At 44.3% G+C, this 20,900-nt stretch overlaps 3 protein-coding genes across 8 annotated transcripts; all 3 read right to left on the reverse strand.

The window, feature by feature from the left end:
* Positions 1 to 591: 591 nt before the first annotated feature.
* LOC117846462 (uncharacterized) lies at positions 592 to 4,656 on the reverse strand. Of its 6 annotated transcripts, XR_011897581.1 has the most exons (5): positions 3,004 to 4,656; positions 2,303 to 2,361; positions 2,180 to 2,224; positions 1,341 to 1,445; positions 706 to 941 (listed from the first exon to the last, which is right to left on the reverse strand). XR_011897581.1 is itself a non-coding variant. In XM_072292103.1 (4 exons), the coding sequence occupies exons 1-3, from the start codon at positions 3,325 to 3,327 to the stop codon at positions 2,185 to 2,187; spliced, it is 423 nt and encodes a 140-aa protein (XP_072148204.1). In that variant the 5' UTR covers positions 3,328 to 4,656; the 3' UTR covers positions 706 to 941; positions 2,180 to 2,184. The 6 variants fall into 6 exon arrangements, 4 of the variants coding, with proteins under 4 accessions (XP_034583520.1, XP_034583522.1, XP_072148204.1 ...); XR_004638317.2 differs by having other exon boundaries at positions 2,180 to 2,361; XM_072292103.1 differs by lacking the exon at positions 1,341 to 1,445.
* A 150-nt stretch (positions 4,657 to 4,806) lies between these two features.
* Positions 4,807 to 7,040, reverse strand: LOC117845390 (uncharacterized). The gene is made up of 2 exons (XM_034726418.2): positions 6,226 to 7,040; positions 4,807 to 5,962 (listed from the first exon to the last, which is right to left on the reverse strand). Exons 1-2 carry the CDS (start codon positions 6,547 to 6,549, stop codon positions 5,786 to 5,788), a joined length of 501 nt encoding a protein of 166 aa, XP_034582309.1. The 5' UTR covers positions 6,550 to 7,040; the 3' UTR covers positions 4,807 to 5,785.
* A 90-nt stretch (positions 7,041 to 7,130) lies between these two features.
* LOC117845389 (uncharacterized) lies at positions 7,131 to 14,154 on the reverse strand. The gene is made up of 4 exons (XM_034726417.2): positions 13,973 to 14,154; positions 12,931 to 13,007; positions 7,569 to 11,096; positions 7,131 to 7,455 (listed from the first exon to the last, which is right to left on the reverse strand). The coding sequence occupies exon 3, from the start codon at positions 11,016 to 11,018 to the stop codon at positions 7,650 to 7,652; it is 3,369 nt and encodes a 1,122-aa protein (XP_034582308.1). The 5' UTR covers positions 11,019 to 11,096; positions 12,931 to 13,007; positions 13,973 to 14,154; the 3' UTR covers positions 7,131 to 7,455; positions 7,569 to 7,649.
* Between the last annotated feature and the right edge of the window lie 6,746 nt (positions 14,155 to 20,900).

Here is a 20,900-nt window from a genome sequence, read left to right on the forward strand (position 1 = left end):
GTAGGAACGCACATGCTGGCGTGGTCATGTCACTACGGAATAAACATGGATTCGATGAAGTTTAGCTCCTATGATGAGCACTCATCAGGTACAAGTACGAAATGTCATCATATCCCAGTCACTGTCCCTTACATTATCACGCAAAAATATAAAATAGTCAGCCACTAGTTCTTGGTTAGTCAAACAAGCAATATACGTACTCGTTTATTTGACCATGATGAATGAACAATTAACGCATATGAATGCATCCATCTCTTTCGGCCACCAAATGACCTCCAATTCCACAGGATACAAGCAGGGGCCAATGCCTATCTGGTTTCCAGCTGGTCGTCAAGAATCACTAATGAACTCAGAAGTCAGGGTCCACTCGTGATACGAAGTTACGGAAGCATGAGCATGGGGATGGATTGCTATTTTCACCTGCCCAATTGTATGAAAAATGAAACAGGAAAAGATGAAGCGAGGCTTTGGGGGGTGTCAGCTTGGGCAAGAACCGTTTACGGTGGACTTTTTGAACAAAATTCAAAACAAACACATGGTTATGTGTCCCAGACTCCCAGAGATAACACCTGGATCGGAACGTTATGCAACTACGGTCACAATGAACAAGGTTTACTAAACTTAATGTCAGAATAGTGCCATAGGTTGAACCAGGTCGTCAAGTAAATAAAACAAGGTCTTAATTACAAGGACATGGTCCACGGGGGAAATACAAATAAAGGCAAGGTAAATATGACTTTCCAGGGACAAGGAACAACAAATTCTGGAGCTGTACTATCTGACATTTCAACATATGCTGGCATAAATTCCAAAAGATCGTTGAAATACTGGGAATAGGAACCTGATCCAGATCCTCTTCTTCTGAGAAGGTCCAGGTGATGAACCAGCGTTAGTTTGGCACCACTCTGCCTGAACCCAAAAATTTCTCCAAGTGCCACAGACTGCAATGATTAGAGCAGAATTTTAAAAAGTAAATCAAGAAAAAATAATACAAGAACATGATAGCATCAAAAGTAGTCATTCCTCCGTGGAGTTGATACTGAATATTGCAGTGATTTTGTTATAGCATAGACAGAAGGTTTATGTGTCCCTTTGGCTACAACACTGCAGCTGAGGTTTAAACTGAATATAGAAGCTACATGCTTCGAGCATATCTAGGGAGTTGACACTGATATTGCAGTGATTTTGTTACAGTGTAGAGAGAAGCTTTATGTGTCCCTTTGGCTACAAAACTGCAGCTGAGGTTTAAACTGAATATAGATGCTGCATACTTCGGGCATGTCTAGTATCAGCAGTTTTAGAGTACTTGTGGTATAACCCAACATTTCATGCTGACTAACCCTTGTGGATCTGGTTTATATGCTATCAACTCAACAAGACGTAGTAAGTATTACAATCCTCTGTTTTTCCTCGCTTTCAGATTCAGGCAAAGTGTTTGTGTTGAGCTGTAAATTTACAGAAGAGGCACATATGTAAGTGTGCTGTAAAGCAAACCTTTGCCAATTAGAGTGCTTCGACGTAGTACGAGTAATAAGATTACGTTTCAGAGAATCCTACAGTTTATAGTTGCTGCTGAAGAAAATACCAGATTTTGTAGCTTGTGGCATATAATCTGGGGTTTTCAAGATTTACAGACTATAATCATATGTCATACGGCTTTCCATAAAACCCCAAGCAAACCAATACACTTTGGGATCACATGTCAATTGGCATGCTGCTGATGAGCAGTGTTCTTATCGTTAGCATGCAAAAGGTGGATAGGCCAACAGTACGGAGTGACGTTATAGGAGGGGCTAGAATTGGTTGTGATAGGTGATCAGAAACAAACCAAAAATTGAACAAAGTGTTATATGCCAGAAGCCATCAATCCCACAGTTTTCAGCTAATACGAGTATATGACTAAAAAAGGTGTGATTCTACAATAATTACTCCACTAATAAATACTGAAATTTGAATTAGCATGCCAAACAGTTAAAAATGACATCTTATTTTACAGGACACAGTCAAAGGGGAAATAAAAAGGCAAAATAAGAGCTGGAGAGACATGATCCTGATGGGAATAAACAAACAACATTTCCTGGGATCAATTTCAAACTAATATCATCTAACTTTTCCAAACATATACAGGAACAGAATATGAACTGTGCTAATAAATTGTTGAAATGCAGGTAGTAGAAACCTGATCTAGACCCTCTTCTTGCGAGCAGAAGGCCGAAGTGATGAACTAGCAGTAGTGCGTTCAGAGCATGAGCAAAGTCCACGGAGGATTGCAATGATAGCAAAAACAAGAAAAGGAGCATACATCTGAAGCAACTTTGGTGTTGCTTTGCCCGAACCTAACATGTCACCGAGTATTGCAGACTGCAACAATAAAGTGAACTTTTTAAAAAGAATCAAGGATATACGGGAGCAGGATCACATTGTTATTTCAAAGGAAAAAAAAATATGCTCACATCAATCATAAAAGGTAGACATTCCTCCAGGGAGTCAATATTGAATTGTGCCATGGTTTGATATCTGATAGTGTAACAAAAATTTAAGTGTTGTACTACTATATTTTGAATTTTAATCCAAGACATTGCAGTTGAGATTGAACCCCTAATATAAATGTAAAATGTTACACATTTATAGCACATTTGGATCAAGGGAACCACAGTTCAGAGAGCATTAGAATGCTGGCGGTAGCTTAACTTGTCTGAAATCAGCAACTAGAGGAAATGCAATAGATATGCCAAAGCAATCTAAATTCTGAAAGTAACTCTCAATCACATGGGACTACAAAACAGTTTCCAGCAATATCTCATTTGACGCCAGCCAATCATATACAATCAGCACACAAGAAACTATGTTGGGATTGCACATCAGTTGACTTCATCAAGTGTATAATTGTGCATCAACCATTTAGAGTACTGGATCTGGGGCAGAGCCGCAGGTTGACATACAAAATTCACGAAATTGCTGCGGTGACTCCACTAGAATGGGGGAGGGTAAAGACAAGTTTACCATGGAGGTGAGGGTGGCGACGCCGGACATGAGGGAGGTTGTGGCGACCCAGCGGCGGCCGGTGAGGAGGCCGTAGAGCGTGGCGACGGCGAGCGGCCACTGGAAGGCGAGCTCGTGGCAGATGATGCCGCGGAAGAAGCCGGGGGGGCGGGCCATGAGGTAGTCGTCGAACTCGGCGGCGTACCACCGCTTGAGCTCCACGAGCGGCGCCGGGTAGAGGTCGCCCGGGAGGACGGACTGCCCGTCGAGCAGCGGGGCCGCGACGGCGATGGAGAGGGAGAAGACCGCGATGGCCAGGTCCGCCGCAGCCGAGACGACGCCCATCGTCCCCGCGCTCGCCGGTGGATCTGCTGGCGCTTCGGGTGGCGACTGGCTTCTGAAGTTCTGATGGGGATCTCGAGCAGGAGTAGGGAGGAAGGGTTGTGTTTGAACTTTAAACGGAGTCGTCAGCTACAACTCTATACAAGTACTTTTGGATGTTTCGTGTTACAGGAAACAATAAGGTTTAGAAAAGAAAAACATTTTGTAAGATGAATAGTAGAGCAATCCACATGTCCTAAGACGGATTAAACGATCAAGATCCAGATCTGGATAAGGACTAGTTGCAAGAAATTAAATGGGCTCAACTCAACTCAACTCAAGTGAAACTAGTGTACTGGTCGTAACGATGTGAATTCGTTATGAATATTTCTGAGAAGTTAAAAAGGAGACTTCTCTTGGATATGAGGTTAATGTTCTACAACCATGAGAAATTAATAATTGAAAATTGGACCCATAGATAACAAGATTTTAAAAAAAAAAGGTTTCAGGTGCAATGGTACATTATCTGAATACTTTGAAATCACGGATTAATCCTGCAGTCATTCGCGTAGTGGATGTGGTTGACATGGTGTTATCGATGGTGACACAAATGAATGCACAAGCCTTTAATATTCCCACTGCATTTCCTCTTGCCTAGCACAGCATGACTTCACATTTGCTTTGGATGGTTTTTAAAACAGAGCCTTGTTTAGTTGCCTGATTTTGGTTGTCCGAAATCACTGTGCTAGTACTGTAGCATACTGTAGCGTTTCGTTTGTATTTGTGAATTATTGTCCAAATATTGACTAATTAGGCTCAAAAGATTCGTCTCGCAAAGTACAACAAAACTGTACAATTAGTTTTTGATTTCATCTACATTTAGTACCCCATGCATGTACCGCAAGTTTGATGTGATGGTGAATCTTCTTTTTGCATAGTGTCAAAGTTGGGATTTTGGGAAACTAAACAAGCCCTGAGCGCGGGAAGAAGATGAGACTGTTTGAGGCACAGATCCAGAAACACGTGCACTGTCCATTACCAGATCGCTTGCTGTTCTCGTTGCAATTTCTTATTTCAGGGGAAATAATGAAAATCGTTTCTGTATTTTTGAAGATAACAACATGGCGTGTGCCTTTTCACCTAAACAAATATACCTTATCAACTTCACTGCTCACCGTTTCCTTCTCTTGTTAGTGCACAACTAGGGAAAAAAATTCAGGACTGCTAGGTCAAAATGGTCAGCTTTTGAGTTTGAATTTTGAAAACAGGGACCACTAAGTAGACCAATGCTGAACATAACCGAGCAGAGATCCACGACAATTTGAACTGAGCGCTTTGCAATCATTTGTGTTTCGCTTCAGCTTATTCAGCTAGCTTATCACTAAACAGTATTTTCCTCTCACAACAAATCAGCCGTTTCAGCTTTTCAGCCGGCTTATAAGCTGAAGCGAACAGGCCCTTTGCTTGTTCGTTCACCATGATTGTTGAAACACTGAGAAAATATATAATAACTGATTTGTCCAGAACTATCATGAAAGTGTACAATAAATCCTACGTATAATTTTTCGAGTTTCAAGTGAAGAGCTCTTCCCTTCTAAGGTCTCCTCCAACGGGTGGCTTAAGGGGGTGTTTGGGAGGAGGGGGCTAAACTTTAACCCTGTCACATCGGATGTTCGGATACTAATTAGGAGGATTAAACATAAGCTAATTACAAAATTAATTGCAGAACCCCTAGGCTAAATCGCGAGACGAATCTATTAAGCCTAATTAATCCATCATTAGTGAATGGTTACTGTAGCACCACATTGTCAAATCATGAACTAATTAGGCTTAATAGATTCGTCTCGCGATTTAGCCTAGGAGTTGTGTAATTAGTTTTGTAATTAGTCTGGATTTAATACTCCTAATTAGTGTCAAACATTCAATGTGACGGGAGCTACCGAAAATAATGTTCTACTCGATAAACAGTGCAAAAATCGTAGCGCATGCGAAGCGCCGGTCTCGCACGCTCTCCGACGCCTCCCCCTCTCACACGCACGCTTCTCGAGTCACTGTGTGCTACTGTGCCTGGATTAAAGCTATTAGGTCCTATTTGTAACCATGTCACATTTGATGTTTGATAGTAATTAGAAGTATTAAATATAGGTTAATTATAAAACTAATTGCACCGATGGAAGCTAATTCGCAAGACGAATCTATTAAGCCTAATTAATACATGATTTGATAATGTGGTGCTACAGTAACCATTTGCTAATGATAGATTAATTAGGCTTAATAGATTCATCTCGCGAACTAGCCCAAGACTTCTGCATAATTTTATAATTAGCTCATGCTTAGTCATTTTAATTAGCATCCAAACATTCGACGTGAGAAAAACTTAAATTTTAGTCTAAGAATTCAAACACACACGCCCTTACTAGCTCAGACCGTTGGACACGGCCTGACGTGTGATATATCAGGGCCGTCCCAGAGGCCTAGACGGCTAGACCCTCTTCTTAGGCGGATGTGCAGCTGACGAACCTGCCGGTGTAGCTTGTGTTGAGCGCCAGCAGAGGCCACGCACAACTGAAGCTACAGCAAAAACAACGAACAGAGCGTACAACCCAAGCAGCTTCCGTGTTGCTCTCCCTGAGCCCAACATCTCCCCGAACATTGCGGACTGAAACAAGTATATATAAAAAAATATTAGACAGAAATCAAGATACTCAACGCATGATCAGGTTGTAGCTTAAATTCTTATTCATGCTCAGATCACGATTTGAAAATCTCGTACCCGATCACGAATTTCAAGTTGACGGGACGATAAAGAGGAGAAAGAAGAAATGGTTATTTCCAAATTATAAGTTATTTCAAATTTTTTTAGAGATAAAGCATAAGTTTGACGGGATGACAAAGAGGAGAGAGAAGAAATGGTTACGTTACCAAGTAGGTGAGCATGTGGACGCCGGCGATGAGGGAGGTGGCGGCGGACCAGCGGCGACGCGCGAGGACGCCGTAGAGGTTGGCGACGCTGACCGGCCAGAGGAAGGCGAGGTCGAGCCAGACGAGGGCGCGGAAGAATGGCGGCGGGTCGGCCACGACGTAGTGGTCGAACTCGGCGACGAACCACCGGAAGATGCTCACCAGCGGCGCCGGGTAGAGGCCGGGCGGGAGGACGACCTGGGAGTCGAACAGCGGCGCCGCCACGGCCATGGTCAGCGAGAAGAGCGCCACCACCACGTCCACGGCCGACGAAACCACGGCCATCGCCGGCTGCTGCGATCTGGGTTGACTGATCGGTATGGGTAGGAGAGGGTGGTGATCTGCTTCTTGATCTCAGCTATATTAAAGTGGTTGCCTGGCATGTGGCAACACTGCTCCAGTTTAATAAAATGTCACTGCTAACATTGATGAACTGTTAATTGTACGAGAACTTTGTCTGCATTTGGATTCAGATTTCGGATACATAAATACCGAGGCATGATGATGATACGATGATCATTTTGGAACAAAAGTAGAGAGAAGACCTGTAGGCCTTAACAAATATACAAAGTAACTAAAAATTAGCCTGCCTTGCGAAATGACACATGCACAATCAGATTACTGGTACCATCGTGCACGCATACGAAATACACAGAAAAACTACTTTCACCTTCAAGCAAAACTTAAACATACGATTACCTAGAAAGACAAGCAAATGAAGGTACCAACACTTGGGTACCCCCAGAAAGTTGGTATGTCAGCGATTCTTGAAGCAGCATACGCAACAATAAAATGAGAACACGAACGAAGTCAGTTGCCCATCATTCATGATAAAGACATTGCCCATCTAGCACCTTCTGTTTGAGTTGGACAAGCAGCAACTAGTTTTCAAATATGGAGGATTAATAAATATATGCTGATGCTGCCAAAGTCTCCAAATTGTATGCAAGCATTCCCACTAGAAAGGTGCATACAACTGGAGCTGCGATCAACTATGTAGCCAACAAAACATTTACAATGCACACAACAAAGATGGAATGGTGAGATGAAACCTAAGCGAGATCCTGCAAGACTTAACATTTGGCATCAGCCATCAGGTAGCAAACTAATGAATTAACCTGTCTACTCGGCACAAGCTACAACTAACAACCAAAATACAAAACCCAGCACTGCATCTTTGTCAACAGCAAGCTGCAAAACATGAGGGAAAAAATAAATAGTTAGCAAGAGTGGAAGAAGTGTCATATGTTTAATCATGCAAAACTACTCTAGTTAAAATTTATGATGCATGTTCAAGATCATACCTGTACTTTTCACAGGCTAAACTTTCCCTATTAACTTATCTTAGGATATTAACTTATCTTAGGAGCAATCTTGTCATTATTTCACATGTTTTTTCCGACCAGTAAAACTTCAGGTACTGATGCAGGATCAAGTTCCCAGCAACCACAAAGGTTCTCATTTGTCAAGCGGAAGGCAGGAATCTGATGAGAGAACATCATCATGTCACTCTTTGCTACTCTCATGGCACTCCTGGATTCAGCTGTTTGCTCTGGCTTGAATACTGCGATAAAGCCCTCCACTTTAGTAAGCCATGACACTGTTACATTACCATTAGAAATCTCCAGGACCTCAGCCAGAAAGTATTCACATCTGCAGTAATCTTCAAATTTCCATGCATGGCTCCAGTTCTTGTATATAGCCCATACCTGGCCAACACGTGGAAGAATTTCATACTTTTTTCCTTTACGCATCAGCGTCACTTCCATATTGTGGGAGAAGACACTTGTACAATCATAGATGTCACTTTGCCTGCTGACCCGGAATGCTCCACAGCCAATAGGCAAACCGTCTTCCACTAAACACTTTTCCATTTGAGCACATGGACAGTGCTCAAGCCATTTTATGTGGATTGTGTGATCATCTGGATCGACGCCCTTTATGAAACCATAGTACTTCGGGAACTTGTCAGTATCAGAATACAGTGCCCAAACCTGACCTTTCTTGAATTTGTCAAATGATCTCAAACTAGTGAAGTTGCAAAACTCTGGATCAGGGTAATCAAAACTAGTTGGAGATTCTGGTTGAGAGCTATCATTCCATCCATCACCACCATGATCATCAATGACTGAAGCTTCTGAGCCATTATCTTGTGCACTCTTTGTATTCTGATTTAGTTTCTCAACTTCATTCTGTACATTTGTACCTGTACCATCCTGACTCTGTTCAGTATTCCCAACTGGCATCTCCCAGCTGTCAAGGTTTACAGGAGTAAACGCTTTCTCCAGATCAGTAGGTAGTGATGCAGTATCCAGTTCAAGAGCACCATTTGGGATATGTTGCCTGTCAGTTTGTGCCAACCTGTGAAAAGGGATGCTGTGGGAGAACCTGAGCATGTCACCACCAGGTATCAGAAATGGTGCTTCATTGCTTGATCGAACAAATAAGCTGACAAAACCTTTAATCTTTACCAAGGGAATCACATAAGTGCCTGAACCCGTAGCAAAGTCTGAGGTGATTTCTACAACATCATAATCATAAGGCCTATGATCGTTGGAATCTGAACTCCAGTTGATGTCCCATCCCCTGAAAACTGCCCAAACTTCACCTTTCTTTGGATAAATCTGATAGCTGTTCCTCTTCCTTCCTTTTGTCCAAGAAATAACATGAGAAAACATCTTAGTATCTTCAGTTAAGAGTGTTTTTCCAACTCTGAAACTTCCACAAGCAACAGGCAGCTCCTTAGAAGACCATGCCTTCTCAGCATCATACAAAGGATCATGCTCTAGCCATGTGAACCGCAACATGAAGTTTGGAGAGTAAACCTGCTTAATTCGAGCATAGTATCTTGGCATGCCATCATGATCATCATAAATTGCCCATATCTGATCAACTGCGAATCGATCTGCATCCCTGTTTTTCTCAAAGTCATAGAAGTCTGAATCTGGACATGAAACTGTAATATTGTCAGGAATACTATTGTTCACAGATCTGGCAGCAGCAGCACTTCCACTTCCAGAACTAGGAGTTTCCTGTTTTATTCCTGTTCCTTGCAATGCATCTTGATTCCCATTGATCACTTCTCCATTTTCATTTGTGATGTTCTCTTTGCTTGGAGTACTAAGTTTGTGTTCGCTGCTCACTTTAGCACCTTCATTTTCTGCTATATGATCACTTTTGCCAGCTGTACAGGAAGAGTTTTCTATTCTTATCCTTTTCTTTGCAGGAGAATCGCTGCCTTTTCTACTTCCATCAGATTGATCTTCACTGATGACAGTGTCTCCTTGCTGCCTTGATATAGAAGGATTCTGCCCAGATGTTTTATCTGCACTTGCAGTTGCAGCAGTAAGAACACATTCATTAGCAACTCGTCTACCATTTACAGCAACATGATAACTGGATCCTGTAGCTACCTCCTTTGCCCTCATTTGCTCGTTTGCTAGAGGAACTTTATCAGAATTCACAACAGGTGGTTTAGTTCTATCTTCAACATTTTGATCATTCAATGATGGCCTTGTAACCTTTATGCTATTACAAGCTACAGCTTCAGCTGTAAGATTACTGCTTCCAGTTGCATAACTGTTGGGACAGGCTGCACCCTGAGAATTCACTACATTCTTTGATCCTGAATTGAAAGGAGATTTCTGAGATTGTTGTTGCTGGTTAACGATAGGACTTTGCTTGCCCGCAACTTTCAGAGATTGCTGGTTATTGTCAGTGACAGGAGCCTGAGAGCCATTGTCAGGATTTTGCTGACCAGGGGTCCTCTGATTGTAGAGTTTTTGGTTAGTAACATTTGCTTGCTGACTTGGAGGGAACGTTTCCTGTTTCATCCCAAATCCACCCCATGGATGAGAATCTACATTCTTTGGCCCTGAACTAAAAGGGAATTTCTGTGGTCGCTGTTGCTGGTTAATGTCAGGAGTTTGCTTATCAGATACATTCTGAGGTTGCTGTTGCTGGTTAGAGACAGGAGTTTGATGACCATTGACAGGATTTTGCTGACCAGGGACACTCTGATAGTTGTGTTGTTGGTTGCTGACGTGGGTTTTTTGACTTGGAGGGAACATTTGTTGTTGCATCCAAATTCCACTCCATGGATTTGATGCTTCCACTCCGACAGAAGGTTTCTTATACAAATCATAAGCAAGGAAACTCTTTGAACAGATCTGGCAGCGGAGAAGTCTCATCAACAAATTACATGGATAGTGATATTTTGTACCACAAGCCAAGCAAACGGTCCAGAAAGTTGAATATCCAGCATCAGTGTTCTCCTTATTGGCCCTCTTAGCAACATGATCAGTTTTCTTTGATGACCGTCCACGCTTCTTCGGTACAGGGGCAGATGTTGCAATAACTTGCTTCCTTTTGAAATCATGAGATGAACGTTTTACTTGATCTGTCAGTATCATGTGAGCTTCTCCAATTAGCTTAAAAGCAGCTTCCGCACCCACAAACTTGTTCTTATCTGGATGGAGTAAGAGAGCAAGTTTGCGGTACTGTTTCTTGAGTAACACGTCATCTGCAGTTGTTTCTACTTGAAGAATACCATACCAGTCCGTCTCCCCGTTGATCTTAACAGCAGCACAGCAGTGGACTTCACAAACAGTTAGCAGCTGAGAAATATTTTCAAGGCCAGGAAAAAGCTTTTGAGCCTTGAGGGCAATCCTTTTGGCCCCAGCATAGTCTGCTTCTTGCAGCTTTATCACAGCTAGATCCTTAGCTCTTGAAGCTTCTTCCCTGTTGCATTCCATTGTGATCAGCTGAGGAAAAGATAGCAATCTTGTGGAGTATTTTAACAGCAAATTATATGGTTTGTCTTCATCATGATCCTGCATAAGAAATAACACATCAGTTAGGTCGTAGAATTGCAAATTCATATCAGTGTGCGAGATGTTATTACTTTAGAACATACCAACCGGAGTATGAAAGAAAACAAAATAATTTCAAAAGCAATGCTGCAATTAAATACTTTTCCTTTTCTCTACCAAACTAAATCTTCTACTTGGATAAGTAATATGGAGAACATATAAAAACACATAAGAACAAAAATGTTGATTGTTTCTACTAATACTGCAGTTCGTTTATTGAACAAAAGAGAATGAAGTATGTGAGTTACAGCTCCTGTATTACTGTATTAGCAATATGCAGTCCTATCTAATGATAAACATTTTTGCACAATTTCCTTTAATTTTCTTCTTTTCTCCATATAGTGAAACAAAATAACCGATGGGACTTGATCCTTCATATACCTATGTTTTGTTTCTGTACTATTCTATCATATTTTAACAGCTCTCAACATATTGAGATAATTGTGGCGTACAGATTTTCTCAACACACTCCCCCCCCCCCCCCCCCCCTCCCCTCTTCTTACTTGTTTCCTGAAAATAGCAACTAGCCATAAGAACAAGTCTCTTTTTCCTTTGCAAAGTTTTTTTTATGGAAACAGAACACAAGTGTATTCATATCCATATTTGGCTGCCATGTCACATTTCATCTGAAATCATGTACTTCCAGTATTCTAACTTTCCATTTTCATACATAGTCCTATAACGGGACACCTAATACATGTTAAGAACCGAATTGGAGCGCTTTTGGAGAATTACTGGAGCAATCAATCTACAATTGCTTCAACTAATGAACACTTTCTCTAACATCCTAGTGATTGCAGATGGAAATTTGAAACCCCAGCTAGAGCAATCAATTTGAAGATTTCATCACAAGGGATGCAGATTTTTTTTAGAAAAAAGGAATGCAGGCATCTTAATAAAAGAATGAACTGAACATATGATGGGACCGATGTGGTATTTATTTATTGTATTGATTCACTGAGAAATAACAATGACAAGTGAGACATATTCTCGACTATGAAATTTACATGGAAAAAGCAAAAATGTCAGGAAATCTCATCTGTTCTTGTTTACCCAATAACATATCTTTAATAGACATTTCGTTATTCAGTTTAGAAGTACATTGGCAAAACAGAAGAAACAGAACATGCTTCTTGTGCTGGAAATAGAACATGTGTAAAGTACTGCTTTAATATAAAGAAATATCAAATCAGCAAGTTTTTGCTCCTGGGTGTACAGAAGCAAACTTTTACAGTTATCCTGCATTATGTCAGCTAAGCCTTTACCAATGGGGCAAATCACAATACAGAAGTGATTTTTTCCCCTTGCCAGAACTACAACTGGACAAAGCACCATTCATCACTAGAATGCCATATCCAACTCCATACAATCCAGCAGAATTTAATTGCCTTAATTTTTCCCACTGTACAACAACCTTTTATTAATAGTACAACAACTGATTTTTTAAGTTAGTAGAACAACCTTAAAGCACTGTAAAATTTGTTTTGTATTCAGAATAGATCTACATGAGCCTAGATCCTCTCAGGCCTGCATAGTTTCCTCGAAAAAATCAAACCATATAGGTCACTTCTCTGATTAAACCCAGCATCATCATCAAGAGAAAAGTTTCCTGTCATACTCTCCAAAAGTCCCACCCAAACGGAACAAGTGCCAGTACAGATTGAAAAAAGACATGTGGATTCCAGATTTTCTGGCCAGGCATTTCACTGAGCAGGTGTGCATAAAAAATCCAGAACCACAAAAATTTGCAAAGAGAAGGTAAAATGATCACGTGGACAGGGAACCAAGAAGATACCGTGCATTAGATAGTGATAGTGACAGCAACAGAGGGCACCAGGTGCAGTGGAGGCCAGTGTCTTCTTGCTGTGCAGACTGGTCATACAATGAAAATTCAATCATAAGAAATGCAATTATCTATGCAAAACAAAGTTAGAAAGGGCGATGAACGAGAAATTAATTTGTCGCATGATCTGCTGGTAGATACGACAAAGAGAAATTGCATGTATTGTCTTAAAGATGGTAAACATGTCTTAAACCCGGGTGCTCACAGGTCATGTGAGAACTTCCTTAAGGGGTTCATTACTCCCCCTCTTCTTAAAAGGGAACCAAGCCGGATGTCTCTCCCAATGGTCAAGTTTTAAATAACTAGAGAAATAAAATATCACATTTATTCTTGTTTAACAAATGACACCCATAGATTAGTTCAGTTTATAATGCACTGTTGTACAAGTGGAAGTGTACAACACTAGAAAGAGCAAGGAATTGAAACGCCTATAATGCTGGAAACAATCTGTGCGATAAGCACTGTCTACGGATGAAATATCAAATCCACGAGTTTTGCCTTTTGTTTTATAGAAGCAGGATTTTGCAGTTACTCTGCATCAGAATGTAACAACTGGGGCAACGGTGTTTTTCTTCATTGCAAGAGTTATCACTAGAATGTAATTTTCCAACTCCTTAAATCCTGCAGGATTTAATCACCTAAACTTCGCGCCACCTCAAATGAACTTCCCGTCAAATTCAATCCTAGTATTTGAAACGGATCTACGAGAGAGGCTCGATGGCCCCTCTAACGCCCAGCCCTTTCGCTTCTCCTCATCAGATCAATCCCCGCGTAAGAAGCTCCCATCCCTACTCTCCCATCTCAACCAAACGGAATGAGCGCTCCGATAGACTAGACTCGGAACACACTCACGCTCCTCCGCGCGCACAACCACATCGGTTCCAGACTCCGGCCACGGCATTCCGTCGGGCGAGCAGGCGCGCACCGGAAACCCCGAAACCACGCCGGATTCACGGAGAGAAGAGGTGGGGTACGGAGGGGCCGAGAAGCGCACCGTGGGGGAGTCGGCGGCGACGGCGGAGGCGGAGACCGGTCGCCCCCTCGCTGCACACGCGCCGGGATGCGAGTGGGGTGGGGAGGGGCGGGGCGGGGCGGGGAGGGGAGCCGAGGCGCGCGGTGGTTGGATTGGGGCTGAGCCGTCGGCCGTGTTCGTGCGCCGCGTTCGCCAATCTCTCTCGCCGCGTTTGAAGCAGATATGGAGGGCGCGGGGTTTTGGTGGGGTGGGGAATGGAAATCAGGCGGGCGCGCGATTTCCCCTCCAAAACCAAAAATCGGGCTGTTTTGGCCTTTTGGGCTCCCAAGTTTTTTCCTCCATGGCAAGTGGCAATGGCGGCAACTGGCAACAACCAACCACGTTGCCAAGCGGGCAAATCTGGTATGATTTGCTCCAAAACTTTGGTAAGTTTTTAAGCCAGGATGGTTAAGATTTTTAGGTTTGACATATTTTCTTATCTGAGCCAGGCTGGTCAAGAATTTTAGTGATGGTGTTGCTGGGCCCATGTGGCTCAGGTTATATAGATGTGGTGGTTTAGAAGTTTGTTAGGTGGGGGGCTGGAAGAGAAATGATTTTAATCATATAAAAATTCTATTTTACTCCCCTCACCTATCCACTTTGTCCGCTTAACACCTGAACAAAATTTGAGCTCACTTTACTCCCCTGAACTATTTTATTTATCCCATCTAACCCCTAATTAGATTTCTCTCTTTTTTCTCTCTGTATGAATAGAATTTTGAGTTCAAATTTTGTAAGCAGATACAAAACATTATGGTTTATATTAAAAAATTATACTAAGAATTTGTCATGGTTATTTACGTAGGTTAGGAATATTTAATACGAAATTGATCTTAGATATATAAAACTTTATGAAAGGTGTTGACGCCAGATTTTGACACGTGTAAAATCGGCGTTAGGGAAGGAATAAATCAGAAGATGCGGCGAGACACAGGGGTGATGGTTGGAAATCGACCGAATTGGTGCTACAGTCGAGGATTGGCCGATTGACCTTTGGAGTTCCGCCTCGCCCGACCCCTGAGTCCTGGGATCGGATGCGCCCGACCCTCCGAGGAAGGATCTCCGCCTCGCCCGAACCCGAGTCCTGGGATCGGATGCGCCCGACCCTCCGAGGGAGGATCTCCACCTCGCCCGACCTTAGGTCCCAGGGTCGGAGTAGTCAGAGCCCCCGACATGTGGCCCCTAATCGGCTCTCCCTTGCCGATGGAGTGGGTAGAAATCGGCCGATTAGGAGGCTGGAGCGATTTGGCTGGTATGGGCTTAAAGAGGATTATGAAGATGAAGAGGGAATCAGCCCATAAAGAGCGCGATAATCGACCTAGTACGAGTCGTACTTGTAAATATTCTTTTTCGTTTAAAATTAGAGATAGAGTTCTAGTCGGATAGGAAGTCGTTTGTAACAGGCTATAAATAGCCACCCTTGTAGATCTGTAATCATCATCAACTCAATACAACAAACTACTATTTCCTCGTACTTACTTTCAAGCAGGCGACTTCGCCAATACTTTTCTTCTTTCTCACGAGTTCGTACGGGTTGGCGGGGCTGCATCAACTTGACCTCCGGTCGATCTTGTAAGTTTCGTTTATCGAATAGTGTCTAAGCTTTAACTTTGGGCGCATCGCTGTCGTTTCGTTTAGATTTATTCATCAGTTATCGATATTCACTGGAATTCTAGGTTTTACCTGTTGTTCTAGTTTTATCACCAGTAATCCAGCTAGGAATCGGAACTTTCGGCTTTCTTGTGATTTATTGTTCAATCTATTTGTTTTATGCATAGCCGATTTAGATCTATTCCTAGTGTTGTTACTGTAGCGTTGTTCAGATTATTCCAGCAGTCTTCTTTATTAACGCTGCCCGGTAATCGGCTGCATTATAGCCGATTTCTTTATTACAGCAAATCGGCCGATTCGCTGATAAGCTATCTCGAGATCGGAACTTTAGCCGATCGCAAACTCTGGGATCTGACACGTTTCTTTCCTTGCCAATCAACAGGTCATATTGGCTGGCACGCCGCGCGAACCGCACCAAGGCGATCACCCGAACAGGAGTTAAGCAGATTCTCCCGGGTCGTGTGTCCGATGCTGGGATTTCGATCAGCCGATTTCTAGCGCCAACACACTTTTGGCACGCCCGATGGGACCAGTACAACCGCCACTATGTCAAAAGCTGCCGAAGTCTCGGAAGACAACGTCATCGAAGTGACGGAAGCAGACCTCAGGGACGACCAGAAGGAAAAATTGGAGAAACAGATGGCAAACTACCGGAAGACGTGTCTGCAATCCTTCAGTCGTACCAGGAGCGGGGAAACCGTCAAAAAGACTCTGTTTCCGTCCCCCCGCGAGATCACAATCGCCGAGGACTCGGGCAAGATGTCCGAGATGGTTCAACAATCTGTTTATCAAGCTTTCATTGATCAATTCCCGGTGATTTCTAATACGGTATACAATGCCGTCATCAGCTCCTTGGCCAATGGCGTGTCCCAAGGGTACCAGGGACCGGCGTATGCCCCACCTATTACAGCCCCGATCAGGAGTTATTCAAATGTACCTTATTCGGCTCCTCAGCCGATCCAAATTCCAATTGGAGGTCCCAACACTTCCTCATCATCGATCCCTCTGGGGCCTAACGGCGAGCCATATCTCCGGCCGCATTCCGTTCAGTTATCCTCCGCGCAGTTTCCTCCTTTGAATTCAGTGCCTTGGGGGGCACCATCAGTAACGGCCGTCCAGGATCAATCGGCCAGCCATGAAAGTCCTCAACTCCAGGCATCTTTCCGATCGGCCGTTAGGCCAACGATGCCACAGTATCAGCCAGTCGCGCCGGAGATGAGCAGGGGGGCAGAAGCAACGGAAATACTTCGGGGCGTTGCGCCGCTCATACTGTATGACGAAGCGGCCGATCCATTCAAACAGCCGACCCCGACCACGCAGCCGGCTACGACACATCAGGCGCCGCACGCTTTCGCCCATCACCCGGTCATCCCGCCGCCAGTGTTCCAACACGTGCCGGTTCCCCAGCCGATAGTCCATCAACAACAACCAGACTGGACGGCACGCATCACGGAAGTAATCCAAGAGCAATTCGGTTTAAAGCCGAAGATGCAAACCTACACATACAGGACACCGTACCTGCCTACCTATGACTTATTGTTGTTTCCTCATCGGTACAAAGTTCCCGATTTCACCAAGTTTTCGGGACTGGATGATACCTCAACTGTAGAACACGTGAACAGATTCATCATCCAATGCGGAGAGGCAGCGGCGCAAGATGCTCTACGGGTGCGCCTTTTCTCGTCATCCCTATCTGGGTCAGCCTTCCAATGGTTCACTACATTACCACCCAACTCGATAATTACGTGGGCTGATCTGGAAAGGCAGTTTCACAAATACTTCTACGCGGGGATACATGAGATGAAGCTGTCTGATTTAACCAGCCTCAGACAGAGAAGTGACGAGTTGATATCCTCATATGTGCAGAGGTTCAGGGAGATTAGGAACAAGTGCTACTCCCTAGCCTTGACCGACGCACAATTGGCCGACATAGCCTTCCAGGGTCTCCTGCCTCATATCAAAGAAAAATATGCTTCGCAGGAGTTTGAGAGCTTAAGCCAAATCGTCCACCGACTGTCTGGTCAGGAAGTACGCCCTTTTGATCCACGAAGGAACTTCCAGAAGAAGGTGGCATACTTAGAGGAGGTTGAATCCGAAGAAGAAACAGAGATCGGCCTTGCGGAATGGATTAAAGGGAAAAAAGCCGATATCGTGTCCATTCGGAAAAAAGCAGCCGGAAACATTCGGATTTGACAAATCAAAGGCCGATAAAATCTTCGATCTTCTTCTCCAAGAAGGACAGATCAAACTGTCGCCATACCATACGATCCCGTCGGCCGAACAGCTGAAAAAGATGAAATATTGCAAGTGGCATAACGCCACCTCCCACGATACAAATGAATGGAAAATCTTCCGACAGCAGATACAATCAGCCATCGAGCAAGGCAGACTCAAATTTGAAGTCCCAACAAAGCCGGCCAAGCCGATGAAGATCGACCAGCACCCCTTCCCCACCAACATGGTTGACACAGGGAAGAACTCGCTCCAGACCAAGGTGCTGACATCTGAATCGGCTAAGAAAAGCGGCGCCGTAGACCCCAGGAATCAAGCAATACCCGAAGACGTCAAGGGGAAACGGCGGATGGTGGACGATGACGACGGATCGGGACAACCACGCAGGCCCATCACTTCCCAATTTCTGCTCAACAAATATCAACGGCAACATGAACGCTCAAGATCCCGGGAAGAGGCGATGCGGTGACATGAAGATCACTGGCGATGCCCGTTCTTCATCCACTGTTGGGAAAGCAACCTTAGGTTGCCATCGGCCGATAATTGCCCTGAGTGCAACGGACCGTATCGTAACAATCAGCCGTTTAGGAGGTCTCGCTCCAGAGATGGAAGACCAGAGCCGATCAGCAGGAACTGGCGCGAACAAGAAGACCGGCGCCCTCCAGTGCGTGATCGGCTGGGGGGCAGAAGTAACCGATATGACCGGTCGGAAGACAGGCGCGAGCGAAACGATAGGCCGGGGGGCAGATTCGATCGACACAACCAGCCAGAAAACAAGGTCAGCGTTCACGATCGACTTGAAGAGATGGCCGATGCTCGGGTATCAGACGAGAACCCCTTAGGACGCGAACCAGAATGGGAACGTGCCAGGCCACGGACCAAACTAGTGAACCCCAGGTGGTGCCCTGATGGATTGACCAAGTCTCAAAAACGAAGAATCCAACGTCTCCGCCAGTGGGAACAGCAGGAAGAAGAGCAACGGCATACGACGGACGAGAAAAATGGCAGGTCTCAAGTCTGGCGCCCCAAAAGAAACGACAGGGGAGACGACGAATCGGCAGCCGACATCGGCATGGTTTTCATACTGCCGATGGAATTCATGACTCCTGCCGACCAACAAAACATGTCGGCAATAGAAGAGCAGATGGCACAATTGGCTTTGGAGCCAATGACAGCCACGTTCGAGAAGACCGAAGATGACAAACGACAACACCTAAAGGCATTGTTCCTCAAGGGGCATGTCAACGGCCGACCCATCACCAGATTGCTAGTAGATGGAGGAGCCGCGGTTAACATTATGCCATACGCCATGTTCCGGAAACTAGGGAAGAGTGATGACGACCTGACCAGGACAGATATGATGCTCAAGGATTTCGAAGGCAACGTATCCCCCGCCCGCGGCGCACTCTACGTCGACCTCACCATCGGCAGTAAGACCCTTCCTACTACTTTCTTTATTATTAATGGCAAAGGGTCCTACAACATGCTACTCGGTCGAGACTGGATACATGCAAATTGTTGTATCCCGTCTACGATGCACCAATGCCTCGTACAATGGGTCGGCGACAACATCGAGGTGGTCACCGCCGATTCCGCATACAGCGTCGCGGCGGCCGATACGCAGCAATGGAGCTGCGAGAACGTCAAGTGCATATCCGGGAGAATATGGGACACTGATTTCCTGAAGGTGTCCGATTTTGGCCTACAGCCGATCCGAGCAGTCGGCTGCGAAGATTCAGACTAAATGGATCAGTTCGCCCGGGAAGATGGAAAGCTGGGACACGGGTTCACGTCGGTCGATTCATTAGAAATGATAGATTTAGGCGATGGTACCAAGCCAAGGCCGACGTATATTAGTGCAAATTTGGATCCGGAATACAAATGTAAGTTGATAAATTTATTAAGAGAGTTTAAGGATTGCTTTGCTTGGGAATACCACGAGATGCCCGGATTAGACCGATCTATCGTCGAACATCGGCTACCCATAAAACCGGGATATCGGCCATATCAGCAACCTGCACGGTGGTGTAATCCAAAAATTCTACCTGATATAAAGGCCGAAATAACGAGGCTAATTGAAGCAAAATTTATTCGGCAATGCCGTTACGCCGAATGGATCTCCAACATTGTACCCGTATACAAGAAGAACGGAAAGCTCCGCGTATGCGTCGATTTCCGGAATCTCAATCAAACCACGCCAATGGACGGATACCCAATGCCGACAGCCGATGTGCTGATAGATGCCGCCGCAGGGCACAAAGTTATTAGTTTCATGGATGGAAACGCTGGATATAATCAGATACTAATGGCCAAAGAAGACATATCCAAAACGGCCTTCAGATGCCCGGGTCACCTTAGTTTATTCGAGTGGGTGGTAATGACTTTCGGTTTGAAGAACGCCGACGCTACATACCAGCGAGCCATGAATTACATATTTCACAAACTTATCGGCATACTGGTGGAAATTTACATCGACGATGTTGTAGTCAAATCAAAAGGACACCAGGAACATCTAACTGATTTGCGGCAGGTACTGGAATGCACGAAGAAACATGGGCTGAAGATGAACCCGAATAAGTGTGTTTTTGGTGTATTCGCCGGACAATTCTTAGGATTCATGGTTCATGAGCGAGGGATAGAAATCAACCGGAAGACCATAGCGGCCATCAATAAAGTCGTGGCCCCGCAAAATAAGACTGAGTTGCAGTCCCTAATCGGCAAGGTGAATTTCATCAGAAGATTCATATCTAATTTGTCCGGGCGTATCCAAGCCTTCACACCATTGTTAAAGTTGAAGCCCGACCAAGAGTTCGTATGGGGAGAAGAGCAACGCAAGGCACTAGAAGATATCAAGCAATACTTGGTCTCACCACCAGTATTGGTCCCACCTCAAACTGGTAAGGCGTTTAAACTATATTTATCAGCTGATGAGCGAGCTATCGGGTCGACTCTGGTCCAGGAGTTCGAGGGAAAGGAACGGGTAATATATTATGTCAGTAGAAGACTTCTGGACGCCGAAACAAGGTATCCCCCAGTAGAGCGGCTATGCCTATGCCTTTACTTCTCA

This window comes from Setaria viridis, chromosome 2 (genome assembly GCF_005286985.2).
Source record: "Setaria viridis chromosome 2, Setaria_viridis_v4.0, whole genome shotgun sequence".
Taxonomy (NCBI): Eukaryota; Viridiplantae; Streptophyta; class Magnoliopsida; order Poales; family Poaceae; genus Setaria; species Setaria viridis.

What these genes read in the sequence shown, in the direction of transcription:
- LOC117846462 (XM_034727629.2), bottom strand. Translation starts at nt 3,327, where the DNA reads ATGGGCGTCGTCTCGGCTGCGGCGGACCTGGCCATCGCGGTCTTCTCC. An exon ending in TCGCCACCCTCACCTCCATG is followed by an intron (nt 942 to 3,003) that starts GTAAACTTGTCT and finishes TAATCATTGCAG; the next exon opens with TCTGTGGCACTTGGAGAAAT.
- LOC117845390 (XM_034726418.2), bottom strand. Translation starts at nt 6,549, where the DNA reads ATGGCCGTGGTTTCGTCGGCCGTGGACGTGGTGGTGGCGCTCTTCTCG. An exon ending in TCCACATGCTCACCTACTTG is followed by an intron (nt 5,963 to 6,225) that starts GTAACGTAACCA and finishes TACTTGTTTCAG; the next exon opens with TCCGCAATGTTCGGGGAGAT.
- LOC117845389 (XM_034726417.2), bottom strand. Translation starts at nt 11,018, where the DNA reads ATGGAATGCAACAGGGAAGAAGCTTCAAGAGCTAAGGATCTAGCTGTG.